Source organism: Macrosteles quadrilineatus, unplaced genomic scaffold, assembly GCF_028750875.1.
Source record: "Macrosteles quadrilineatus isolate MER2022 unplaced genomic scaffold, UCM_ALF_1.0 Scaffold_3__2_contigs__length_128488019, whole genome shotgun sequence".
Classification (NCBI taxonomy): domain Eukaryota; kingdom Metazoa; phylum Arthropoda; class Insecta; order Hemiptera; family Cicadellidae; genus Macrosteles; species Macrosteles quadrilineatus.
The window spans coordinates 44,266,542-44,280,946 of NW_026542596.1; the positions used below are offsets into that span (position 1 = coordinate 44,266,542).

At 35.7% G+C, this 14,405-nt stretch overlaps 1 protein-coding gene across 2 annotated transcripts in view; it reads right to left on the minus strand.

The window, feature by feature from the left end:
- The window catches only part of LOC128988770 (regulator of nonsense transcripts 3B), a 30,537-nt gene extending 20,689 nt beyond the window's left edge, over positions 1-9,848 (minus strand). The window contains exons 1-3 of one of the 2 annotated variants that reach the window (XM_054410387.1): positions 9,464-9,833; positions 4,122-4,216; positions 2,759-2,972 (exon numbers count right to left, since the gene is read on the minus strand). In XM_054410387.1, the coding sequence (XP_054266362.1) occupies positions 2,759-2,972; positions 4,122-4,216; positions 9,464-9,479 (325 nt within the window). In that variant the 5' untranslated portion in view covers positions 9,480-9,833. Of the gene's footprint in view, positions 1-2,758; positions 2,973-4,121; positions 4,217-9,463 lie in introns of both variants that reach the window. The other variant, XM_054410388.1, reaches the window with a different exon arrangement.
- Positions 9,849-14,405: the final 4,557 nt, after the last annotated feature.

Here is a 14,405-nt window from a genome sequence, read left to right on the forward strand (position 1 = left end):
CATTACTACTTACAGGTGTACCTGTTGCTCGAATTCGAGCAATTGCTAAGTATTACAGGCGTTATTTTAAAACAAATAATGGTCATAATTTCTGATGACTTTAACAGATTCGACTCAAAGATTATGGATACTCGAGATGTACATAACAGATCGATATAATCAGCATTTCTTGAAAATATCTTATAATTTTTCAAAAGCTGATCTTGTTTTTTAGTGTTTTCTACAAATAGCCTTACTTATAGCTGCATTAGGTTGTCCATAATAACGATTATTTCTATTTCTTCTCCTTGGTGGTGTTCTATGACTTTCCTATGTTTCCATAGTTTGCAAATCGGCTCCTTCAATGATTACTAAGAAATGCAGCACAGTGTTAATTCAGTTTTCTTTTTAGTATATCAATTTATCAAGGTCTTTTGCTTTTTTCTATTGTAATATTTACGCCAATCTAAATTCAAATAGTAAATATTTAATTTCAACCAAGTCAGTGTTTGTAGCGAACTGTTAAATTAGCAAACTTATTGACTGTTTACAATTAACATAAGTTCTTCTTCTCATTTTTAATTTCTGAAAACAGCTGGAGTTTTATAACAATGTTTGTTTCTCATGTTAATCTTATGGAGAAATACGAAACCTTAAAGGGCCCCAGGGCCTCACTCTCTAATTATTTCCCTAAAAGGAAAGTTTCCTGCACATCTTCATGTTACGCTCTTTCCAATGACACCAAAAACATGACAATCGGTTCAGTAGTTTCGGAGGAATAATTGTCACAAAATATCTGCTTGCGTATTAAATTAGTACTTATGATAATTGTTTTGGTACAATAAAACACTTGTTTTGTGCATTCAAGTGTTATTATTGATGACATTTCAGTAATTCTGCATTTTCAATAATCCGTCAGTTTCACGGCTCTATACATCAGGATTACTGAGAGTCTACTATATTGCCGTTAGAATGATTAATATATAAAGACTCCCAAATGGCCGTTGTCTCATTGAGTAAGTCTACACTGCAGATTGTGGTTTACCTTTTTTTTCATAAATTTGTTAAAAGGTGACATATTTAAAAGAATTTTGATGTGTTAGGGAATTTTTATCAACCTAAATTAACTTGAATTTTGAACAACCCAAACAAAACAAAAGCCAATTTTTTTTACAGAAACACAGTCTTCCCATATTTAAAATAATAATAAAAATTTAATATAAGTCTACATGTCAAACATTACAACTTCAGTACTGTAACTTACTACAGTAAGATAACATTAAAAAATTAACTTTAAGCTAATAAACAATAAAATAAAACAAAATACAGTCCAACCTCAGTATAACGAATCGGAAGGGACCGAACTGAATATTCGTTATATCAAGGATTTCGTTAAAATGAGGTTCGTTATATATAGAGGTTAGGTTTGCAGGAATTTCGCTAAGTTGAGGTTCAGAACCAGCGTCGGTCAATATAGGCCGGTATTTGACCTCATTAAAACACAATTAAAGTAGCATAGGCTACAATACTTTACAGTACAGTGTTCATTGTACAGTAGAACCTTCTGTATCCAATAGTCAATGGTATAACCTAAATTATCCGGCATAATAAAGGTGAGGGATCTTGAATATTGCGCAATCATGACAATGGCATTGACCTTGGTACAGGCATAGACTAATGTTTTATCTATGGTACAGGTTAAAAACTGTAAGTTTAAAATCACAGCTTGTTCTAACCCTCCTAAAACCTAGCCAAACACTACATTGCGTAGTCATAAACTATGTAAAAAAAACAAAACAAAACAGTAGAAAGTTTTGTAAGATACTGACTGCTCCGTGGTAGGCCGGTAGGCTACTTACAGTACAGTACTGATTTATCACAACAGAGCAATGTCAATAATAATCATTAACTATAGCATTGATGTTGCTATTTAAAACAAATTGTGTTGAAAACAATATATTATTAGATAATTCATTATAAAGTGCATATTCATAGCCGACTTAAAGATAATAAAAACACTCGTAAATTAAGGAATGTTAAAATAACGATTTTGCTATTCTTTCTCTTTGCTTTTGTTTTTATATTCTTTCTTAGATTTCTCTATATCCAAAAATTGTACAATTCACCATATTTACTTATCACCCAATCACAGCTTACTACAGATTGCGTCGTCATCAGTCCTCAGTGAATGAAATCAGTTCTCAGTTGCAACATTGCGTGCGCAGCAACAGCAGACAGAGAGATGCGTAAAACGGAGCAGACGAATGTTAGAGCAGCGATGACGTCATCTTTCCATTTCATTTGATAAAGAAACAGATTTTCCAAAAACAATACTGGGGTGGGGGATTTGTTATATCAAGGGAAATACGTAGACAATTCGTTATGCAGAGGTTAAATTCGCAATGTAGAGGTTCTGACAATGATAAATTCGTTATATTGAGGTGTCTTATTTAAGCCGAAATCACAAAAAATTCGTTAAATCAAGGTCGTTGCTATGGTTTGTTCGTTATGTAGAGGTAAAATATACATAGTCTCTTATGGAGAGTTCTAGGGGATTAAAAAAAATTCGTTATATCAAGGAATTCGTTACATTGAGGTTCGTTATATCAAGGTTAGACTGTAGAATCGGTTCCTACGACACTGAAATATTTTATAGAATGGCTGCATATATTTTAATATGAATGTTACGAGTGTTGAATGACTGAGATGATACCATAAATAATACATCACCTAAATAAATCATAATCATATCATAATAAATCATAATAAGTCGCCTCACCTTTGTTATCGAGAAAGACATATCCGTCAAACTTCTCAGTGAATATGAACAGATCATTTTGATCAATAAAGTTGATATAAGCTCGAGAGAATGCATTAGGCATCAGTGACATATCTGCAGCCACAAAGTAGAAGTAATCATGATCAGGCATTGGCGATACTTGTTCCTTAAACTGCTCTTCCGTCATAGAGGGGGGCAGTCTGCGAACTATGACCTGAGCAAAAAGGGGGAGCATACTGAACATAAATATTTGAATTAGAACCATTAAATAACTAATTACTAGTGCAACTTTATACTTTTCACAATTAGCCATCTGCATTATATATTGTGAAACATCATTAGGCTACATTATTTAATATTTAAAACAACAAATTAGTCACAAGTTTGTTTTGCCATTGACAATTGGATACTGAAGTAGAAATATCCCATCTATGTGTACTAGCTTTTAGTGTAGCCTATTCACATGACCCAAACAAAAATCCAGCTCTTCGGGCAGAGAAAACTCTGTTACCGAATTTCCCTATAGGGAAGTTGCTATTACCTGTAATTAGTGTAATGAAAAATCACATTTTGTCCCGCAAAAATCTTGTAAAAAATCTCTATCCATCCCGAGTGTTCTTTTTGAGGTATCATGATAAAATAGCCCTTTAAACCTTGCTCTAGTACTAGACTGCAATTATTCAAATAATTGAGAATAGCTTTCATCTAAAAATCAGTAAAAAAGAAAAATATAGGCAGGGCTAAAAATCCTGTTTGAATCCCGCTCATGGTCTAAAAATTCTGTTTTCTGGATGAAAATCCATCATATGGAAACACTGCAGCTGTCGCTAATTATTTCTTAAAAAGAACATAACTGTGTGAGCCGATTACAGAATGTTATGACTAAACACAATGTGCTAGTGTAGGCTAATGTGCTAGTGTCCAAAATAAATTCAATTTTCTACCTTTTTTTGGTGCCAACAAAGCTATAGGTCATTAACAGTTGCTAACTCATAGCTCACAATAAGTCATTGCATCAGTTAGACTCAATATTGATCAAAGGTTTATTGCGGACATTTTCCATCACGATGGTAAAAAACAATACACATCGTTTCGGGGTCTGGAATCTGAAACGTTGTGTAGGTATTGTTTTTTATCATCGTGATGGAAAATGTCCACAATAAACCTTTGAACAACATTAACTCACCATCACCAACAATGAACTTCAAACAAGGCATCTCAATATGTCGGTGACTCACATCAATTACGATAATTTTGATTGAAAACTGGCGACAACTTTAACATTGAGATGAAATATCTAGTTGTATCAATCAGCAGTCAAACATAGTGCACATCAAAAGATTACTGAGCAAGTTTCACAAACCTTCGTAGGGGGTTTTTCTTCTTTTGTTTTCTTCCTTGCTGTGTTTTCAACTGGTTCATTCTCCTTGCCAGCATGAGTTTTAACTGCTGTTTTAGCTGAAGCAAACGTAGTCATAAGTCAAAACAAAATCTATAGGCCTATAAGCTTTTGTAATCTATAAGATAATCTATAAAACTTTGATATCGACTCTATCGTATCGTGTATTGTTACAATGAAAATGGAAAGTATGGGTTTTGGTTGGTTTAAGTCTGATTATCCAATATAGATATTAGGTACTTCTAATGTTCAATAATCTAATTGAGTATGATATCAAAAGTTTTACAAACATAGATATCACAATCTCTTACATTAGGTCTACCTGGGCTTTACTATTAAAGCTGAAACTACAAGCGAATGATAATTAACTTATTGGATCTTAGTGTTTCACAGAAATAACTAAAACCAAAATAAAATAATATTTTAAAATTTCTTTGCCCAAAACTAGGCTATTTCAAATAGATTTTAAATTTATGGTCATTGAGAAGAATGGAGTGAGATGACTTGTTTGGCTGTTTTATTTTTTAATGAGGAGCTGTTGGAAAAGTACAGGATGTGAGTTCTGCAGATAACCTAGGCTACGTTATTTAATAGACCTGTCTCTGTTCCACATCAGTAGTCACCACCATAAACCAATAGCAACTCTCCAACAAACCAAGCGACACGGTTGTACCACAACAACCAATGTTGAGGTTGGTATTGATTAAGTTAATTTCCCTAATTATACCCATTCCTCCCAACTAATTATTTCCAGGAAATTACCTGTCTAACTAAGTCAGTCTTTTCTCCAAATGATTAAACACTTTTGATGTCTTCCTCACCCAAAACCCCGATTTCCCTCTGGTCCCCTAGCGAGTTGGGGATATTGCTTATTACTTAAGTTATTTAATTAGTAATAAGAGGAGTGCTCAACGACAAAAAAATTCATTTAAGAAAGGTGTAGACTAACTTAATGTATCTATAGAATAATTTTAAAATGATTTTAGAACGTTCAAGTTGAGTCTTGGTCCTAAAAAGGCCTCAGCACCACGTAAACAGTAATATATTGTGAGACAATATATTTATCTGCTGAAATTCTGGAAATGAGGACTTTTGTAGCTTTTTGGTATACTGTAGTAGAATCTAAGACCTTCCTACTAACCTTTGGAAACAAAAGAGAAAATGTATCTGAAAGTTTTACTAGCAGTTGAGTGTACTTAACACCTAGGTATAGTTATTGACCAACGACTCTCTTGGCAAGACCACCTGTGTCGACAGCTTAGTAGCGCTCTATATGCTCTGAGAATTAAGAGCGTCTGCACTCAAGGGGCTGTGCTTGTGACGTGTCACGCACTAGGCCTATTTGAAAGCCATCTACGATAGGGAATAGCAGTTTGGGTTCTGCGTCTCATAAGTCTCTTGGAAAGTGTAGGTATTGATTCTGCAGAAAAAAAGCTCTAACAATCATGTATGATGCAGACTGGCTGGAAAGTTGTAGAGGCTTCTTCAAAGATAATGAGCTACCGGTACTTAACTTACTGCCAAAACAATACTTTCTGTTATGAAGACTGATTAACATAGTTTTGGCGCTGACAAGGAATCCCAAGCGGCATGAAGAATTAGGTACATACTTAGCTATGCAACAAGAAATAGAATGAACTACAACCTCCTTGCTAATTTCCTTGGACTCTTGAAACGTAAGCCTACCTAGGCCTAAGTTATACCGGGTCAAGATTCTTCAGCCAAAAGAGCTGAAAGATGAAAACCCTAAAACTTTGAAAGCTTGCCTCGCTCGTTGGTTCTACAAGGTGCCATTCTAAAAAAAACAATTCGATCAACTTCTCCCAGGATAAACCGGTTGAAGGAATCCGGACTCTCAGTGCACTTCATAATAGGGCTGGCCTTACTAGTCCTGTTAACCAAATCCCAAGCTGCCTTACATTGGTTTGGAGCCTGTTGGATTTTCTGGATGTTAGCCTGCCTTTTGGTAAGGTCAACTTGCTGCCTGTAAAATTTCTTGGCTCTTAGGTATGCAGAGTACAGTCCATCTCTTGTTACACCTACAGCAGACTTGTACCATTAGTTGAAAGTAATGACAATCTGAACTTTGGAGAGGCCTTTAATATAAATAGTCAGTTCACCAGATGGAGACATGTTAGCCCAACTCATGTATTGAAGGTTATCAAATCCTTCAAGAACTCACATAGTCCGGATGTATATGGCATGAATGTAATTGTACTCAAGTATATTGCTGATGTGATAGCCTACCCACTTTCAGTTGTAATTAATGCCTGTTTTGAACAAGGGGTGTTCCCTCGTGCCCTCAAGACTGCACAAACTGTACCAATATTTAAGAAGGGAGACCCTCATCTAATGTCAAGCTACAGACCTATCTCTATTATTTCAGCACTGGCCAAAGTGTTTGAGACTATTATGAAGGACCAGTTGGTGTCCCACTTTGAGAGGAACAAGCTATTCGCAGAAGCACAACATGGATTCAGGGAGAAGAAATCAACATTGACTGCCGTGTTAAAACTGGTCTCTAATATTTTGGACACATTTGAGGAAAGAGGTTCAGTATCCCTTATTCTTGCCGATTTAAGTAAGGCATTTGAATGTGTTCCTCACAAAGTTCTATTACAAAAATTGGAGAAATATGGTGTCCAAGGTCCAGTCCTACATCTGTTGTACTCCTATCTCCAAGACCGTCAGCAGATAGTCTCAATACGAGGAGCCTCATCTTCCCCCCTTCCAGTGAGTCATGGTGTCCCACAGGGCTCTGTCATGGGTCCAGTGCTCTTTATCATTGCGATAAATGACTTAAGTTTGCTAGGTGATATACTGCTCTTTGCAGATGACACCACCATATGCTCAAGGGGTAAGACACCAGAAGATGCAAGTCTGAGGGCAAATGAAATTTTCAACAAGGCAAAGGCCTGGTTTGAAGTTAATAGGCTAAGCCTCAATGCTGAAAAAACCCAAACTATGACATGCAGCCTCAGCCAGGGTTGCCAGCCTGAGACGGTGAAACTATTGGGCTTCCAACTCGACTCAAGACTAATGTGGAACGAGCATACAGAAAATGTCTGCAAGAAGCTGTCAAGAGTTGTGCACCTGCTGCGTAGGCTTAAGCCACTTTTGTTAAAGGAACATCTAACCATAATCTATCATGGGCTCTTTCATAGCCATCTTAGCTATGGCCTGCAGCTGTGGGGCCATGTGTCTAGTTGTGATGCCATCCTCCTTCTCCAGAAAAAAGCTGTTAGGGTAGTGTCGTCGGCCGACTATCTAGACCACTGCAGGCCAATTTTTCGGCAACTGGGAATCCTCACTGTGTACAGCAACTATATTTTCGTAAGCCTACTAAACGTTAAGGTAAACATAAACACCTTTTGTACAAGAGCGGAGATCCATGGCCTGAATCTTCAACATGGCATCAGATTAAACCTCCCGTACTGCAGACTCACAAAAAAAAGGACTGTTTCCCCCTCCTGGCCCACAAGATGTTCAATAGGCTGCCAGCAGGAGTTAAATGCCTGGATGACAATAGTTTCAAGACCAAAATTAAGTCCTGGCTCATTGGTAGAGCATATTATCAAAGATGAAGACTTCAAGTATAAAGTATCAAGTAAGTAAGTATCAAGTATCTACAATATAGAAAAAAATATGGACTGGCAGAATTTTCATTGTAAGGGCCTATTTGACATTTTACCTTATTGTAACTTATATGCTAGGCCTAATATTGTATTCGCCTTTCAAATTTCTAAGATTTTGAATAGAGATTTTCTGTCTCTGTCTCTAAACATTTAATTCGTTTATATGATAGGTTCTCTGTGGAACTGGATCCAAAGGGTACTTGTAACACAGATGAAGGTTGAAAAATCATGTAGGCCTAGTTTATTTACCTTTGCATGGTTTGCTGTTTGGACTTGCAGTTTTGTTTGGTTTGTTGCCTTTTTATATTTACCTAGTTTTAATGCATTTATAGCCTATTGTACTTTGACGAAGCCTATTGTACAAACTTAGTGGCCTAAGTTAATAAAATCTTTGAATTTTTGAATCTGATAATTAACATGGTATACTAAGTTAGGCCTATCTAACTTATTTATAATGATGTTCTTTGGCCCAGGATCACTTCTTGAACATTAAAATAGTGTCATCATCCAAGTTTCATGTTGACTCTCATTACTAATGTTTATATTAATCGTCCCTAAATCTGTGTTCCGGTAACTCAGTGTTTATTTAGGCTATTTAAATGTTTAATGTCTTAGTGTGTTTTTCAAAACTCAACAAGCTCGCAAGATGAATACCAAGAGCCTGAAGATGAGGTTATAACCTCGAAACTGGTAGCCGCTCACTGCAAAATTTAGGGGGTAGACTTCCATATCTGTTGGCACAAACAACCGAATGAAAATATTGGTTATTCGATTGTTTCATTTGATAAGTTATATCGTTTGGTTGGTTAGGTTAAGGTTAACCTTAAGTAGAAGAACTAACCAAACGATATATCGAATAATCGATATCAATCAATATTTTCATTCCGTTCTTTGTGCCAACAGATATGGTAATCTACCCAATTTAGGATCATAGATGGAATCTGGTGATTTCATACCCTTTTAATTAACTTATTTAAAGGCTCTATACCAAAATAGGGGCAATTAGGCCTAATTACACAGATTAAACAAATTGTCGAACCACAGAAGAGAGTTCAGCCTTTTTAGCCAAGAACATTTGGGGATTTGGACGTTTACTTTAGATCTGCAACTATATTGGACCGATGCTTCTAAGTGGTGGGAATCACCGAATGAAAATAACCGAATCAATCGGTTATTGATGCTGAATAGACTAATTCGGTTATTTTATCCTGGTTCGGTTAAATTAGTCTTACCGAGCGATTCGGTGATTTAGTTATTTTAGTTGATTTAGTTTGTCACATCGTCAGGAAACTAAAATTGATTTGGCGATTCGTTCGACTAAAAATCACCGATTGACGCTAGGCCTAAAAGACTAAATGCCATGCAGTTTCCCATAAGATTAAAATTAGTTGTGTTTTGTGACAGTGAATAATGACTAAAATTGATTTGGTGATTCATTTAACTAAAAATAACCGATTGACGCAAAAAATAACTGATTGATTATTTGGTCATGGAAACCATTCGGTTATCCCATCACTACCATTAGGTTATTCCATCACTAGCCTATCTAAACTTAAGTGTGAATTGAGACTTGGCATCACCTGAGTATAAAATATAAATGTACTCCTAACTTATAAACAACCTTCAATCATTAAGATAAGAACACTAAACTAGGCTCTACTCATACATTACCTTCCTTCATTTTCATACAAATGTATTAAACTGTTATTGTTGAAAGAAATTGCTTGAAACTACAACACTCACTACCTAGGCCCTACATAATAATTCTTAATAAATTAAGACAGTTTACAGCAGGAGTAGATGTCAGCTAAGTAGTCAGTAATCACTATCAAAGTCAATAATCACTCACTAGTCACTATAATGGTAATCAATCACTAATCAGTATCTTTTATCTTAAATTTCTCAATAATATCAATTCCGGCCCTGGAGTTGGATTGGATGATGTTTTTTGGCTCGTTTCGTTGAGTCATTTTAATTTAGTTTGTTAATTTTACTTCCATCATACATCGTCTGTTTAGTTTTACTACCCTACCAGTTCCAAGACAAGAGTTCCAAGTTCCAGTTCCACCCACTAATCTACTGACTGACGGCGACGGCATGATGTTTTCAAGTTTAACTTACCAGCTGTTTTTATTTGCAGTAAGAAGTATGCAATGGCAAAACATACTATGAAGCTTTTACATGATGACAGAAATTATGGTAATGTTCTTTTCTTGTTTTGCAAGTACCATTGAACAACATTGAACAAGGCCCCACTCATGGTGGGAGGGCCCCACTATTTTTTCTAGTGGGGCCTTGCATAGAATCAAGAATCAATATTTCATTCCAGTAGACACATATACATTCATATGGGCACGTCAAAAAGTGGATTACATGCTGCAAAAACACAAGTCATAGATAAATACAGTACATAAAAACTCAGGCGGCATTAATAAAAAATATCAAATAAGTTACAAAGGTAATTTAGATGCCAGCATGACACAGTGAGGACTACCATGGTGGAAGGAAGGAAAATACGTGGGTGTGCGATTCCCGTCATAAGATCACGCCACTCATCCTACACTCATCTCCATTCATACTTGGCTTAAAATACCTACATAGTATGGTGGCCATTTCATAAGAAAGTATAAAAGTATAAAAAGTATGCTGACGTCACCCAGATTTCAATCAAAAAAATCACCTGATTGTATTTCCATATACTTATTTATTTGTTTTGATTTGATTGGTATCTTACTAATATTATAAATCTGAAAGTTTGTGAGTTTGTGTGTATGTTTGTGTGTGTGTTGCTCAATCACGCATAAACTACTGGACGGATTGGGCTGAAATTTGGCATGCTGATAGCTCACATTCCCGATTAACATTAAAGCATATTCTTATCTCAAAAACCCTTTCGGGCTCCGCCCCAGTGGCTCTGTAGTTCCCCATGTTAATCTTATGAGTTTTCATATTTAAAAGGAATTTATGAATCTTAACAGCTGTCTCAATTAAACAAGTTGGTTCTGTTCTATGATGTTCAACAGCATAAAAGTTACAAGGATTACCAACAGGGTGCAGCACTATTAATTTCTTTTTTTATTTATGACAACAGCTAATTTCCAACCTTGAGGCGAGTTAGCGTAGCGAACGAGCTAACCTGAAGGCAAGTGAGCGCAGCGAACGAGCTCCAACCTAAAGGTGAGTGAGCGTAGCGAACGAACTTCAACCAGGACGTGAATGAGCCATGCGAATACTTATGAAGTTAAACGGGGCGAAGCCCGCGGGTACAGCTAGTTCGTTATATAACTTTGTCTAAATGGTGAAATGTCGTTTGCAATCTGGGTGACGTCAGCATATGTCAGGAATAGCACATCTATGTATTTCCCTTCCACCATTGAGGACTACGGTGTATAACTTACGGAAAATACACACATGATATAATATTGTGAAAAAGATACTAAATAGATGGATCACAGTAAGTTCATACCAGGGGCCTATTTCATAATAAAGTACTTAAACTAATATTATTAGTAAAACAGAGATCTGCAGTAAAACTACTCCCTTGTAAATTCATCAGTTCTATTTTTCCCGTACTATAAGATACGCGTTACGATTTGTACTTTATACTTTCTGGTTATTATATGAGAGGACAAGGGATATATTTTGCAATGATATGTGATGTGGAAAGCGAATGGGATCTCTTGTAGGGAATTTTCTATTTTGAGCTATATATTTAAATTCCTTATTAAATTCCGAATCACTAGATTCAAGTCCCATGCATCTACGATTTTTTATTATTATTATTATTTTTTCTTTGTTAAAGTTAGGACTTTGAAATTTTGTTATGGAAAAAGGTCATTTCGATAAAAAATATTTTCAAAATTTCAAATACGCATAAAAACTGGTTTTTCGTGGTTAAAAAACAATTGTGATGTATCAAACGGAAAGCTTATAATGTTCTCTTTTGGAGGCAGCATACCAATTAAAATTTTAATGGACAAATACCAATTTTACCAGGCAATACCAATTTTTGTGTTGACTCACGGTAGTTTTAATTTAAATAATTGTTTTATCAAAGCTTGTCGTAAAAATCGAATCTCAGAAAAGAGACCTCTTGTCGGTCCTATGTTATTTACCCATAAGATAAGAAAAGGTACCTCTTGTCGGGACTAAAAATTTGTGAGATATTTTGTTTTCCGCAAACTGAACTTTGTTGTAGTTTTCTAAATTACCACTAGAATGTATAAGAATTCATTTTTTGGACTAAAGTCTGTTTATAAATTGAATATTAGAAATGGTACCTCTTTTGTCGTTATGGCGATATAACATTGAGCGACAAGAGGTACTTTTTCTCAGACCGTTCAGAGGCTAACATAATGATTTATTTCGACCTTTACATCTTCAATTCGATATTTTAACCGATGACCTGTTCTATGTTAAATGATGTGTAACAATCGATAAAATCCCGAATTTCGATATTTGTTACCTCATTTACTTATATTGGCCGTACTGAAAATTTTGCATCGACGACAAGAGGTCTCTTTTCGCTTTCCACATCACATTTCCTATATTGAGCATTTAGTTGGAAATTCGGTTTAATAATGAATGAGATACCACAATGAACGAACAAACCATACAGAAATAACCTAGAATGAAAAATCTAGACAAACACTCTCATGATAGTTGGTTAGTTTAATTATTGAACTAAAAACTAAGTTACCTTAAGCTTAAGTTGGTTAGTGTTTTGTAACCAATAGTCTGGATTTAGTTATGTTTACAGTTTATAGTTTACTCTATGTCTTACTGTGCTGTATGCCAAGGCCGCCTTCAACTACAGGCCGCGGCCTGGTAGAATTGGCAACGTCGCACGCAAGTGGTGTTGTCTAGCGCCAGACGTCTTATAAGATAACATGGCAGACATGTGACACCAGCTCATTATTTCATGTATTATTCATTTAAATTACAATTTATGAACATAAATTTATTGAAAGATTGAAAATAAAACATATAGAATTGAAAACAAAAACAATATTTAAATATAAAATTAATTTTTGTACTTTTAAAGTGGATTCAATATTGTCATAGTCCAGTAACCAAGATTTCTTAAATACACAAACACCATTAGCTGCTGCCAAACTAAACAGCTGTTACAACACCACTTGCGACCATGGTGGAAGCAAAAAACATAGGTGTGCTATTCCCACATATTCTAACGTCACTCGGATTGCAAACAAAAGATCACCATTGTAACTGTCTAATTAGTATATGTATTTGTTTTGATTTGGTTGTTATTGTTTTTATTATTATAAAAACAATAACAATCAAATCAAAACAAATACATACTAATTGTTATGGTTTTTCCTTCCACCATGACTTGCGACGTTGCCACTTCAAAGGCCGGAGTTTAAGGCGGCCGGTTTGCGCACAAACAAGCTCGTCAACCGTCAAGTTCCTTCCAACGATATAAACAACTCAGTTCTTTACCACTGAGCTATAGTGATATAGCTCAGTGTTCTTTACATCGTTGGTTCCTTCTAGTTCTAGGATAGCGCTGGGTTCACAACGATATGGTAGGCATACGGTTAAGTATCGATCGTCGTAGTATGAAAACAGCTACTATCGAATATCGTAAATCGATTGGCTTCCATAGCGCCAACCAACCAACCAAAACGTAAACAAACCAGTTTAGCTGCTAACTCATGTTTTCCAATTTTTATTTTATTAATAAAAATGTCATCGTATTTAATTATTAATTGTTTAATGTAAAACAGATTGTAAATAAACTTTGTTAAAAAAAAAACCAAACCAACCAACACCGACAGACAGAAGAGAGAAGACAAGAGATTACAAAAACTACTAGCACTAGCCTAAAAGGAGAGGAAAATATTTGATATAATTTATTCCAACATTGTTCCTTTTGATCAGTTTCATGGTGCATAGTGCATTATTATGGAGGAAATATGCAAAGGTCATCTAAACGCTTTTAAAAGTAAGGGCGTAAAGGGGTGGTAATTTATCTGGCGTTAATTGCGCAAGTTACTGGAATATTAATTTTAAAATTCCTCCGTAATTTAAGTTCTTATATATTTATCATGCTGGTTATCAGCCTTACTGTAATTGGATAATAAACATTTTCATTGGCAAATTTTATGCCAGGTTCAGATATTATGTTGTACTTATTTATTTGCATTCACTCTCACTGTAATATTGTGAATAAAATTATGGCCTTCCGTCGTCAAGGCCACATTATGACGTTTGACGACAGACATAGGAGCTATAGGAGCAGCTGCAGCAGAAGGCACCAAGGCAATAGTTTACTATTCCACAATGAGTATGAGACAGCCGGTGCGGTGAGCCAGAGAGCCGATGCCGATACTAAAAGTCGATGTCTGTCATCCGGTAGAAAACAAGCTCGATATTTAACCGAATGCCTACCATATCGTTGTGAACCCAGCGCTATCCCTAGTTCTAGTTCCTAGTTCCTCGTTTCGTTGTCCAATGTCCGCTGCCCGCTAGTCCGGAAGTCCGCTCCGCAGCTGTTACTGCTGTTAGTTTATAGTAGTGAGTACTGACTGAGTGAGTAGTGGCGTAGCTTAGCGTATCATCAAAGTTAGTTTTGTTTTTGTGTTCGTGC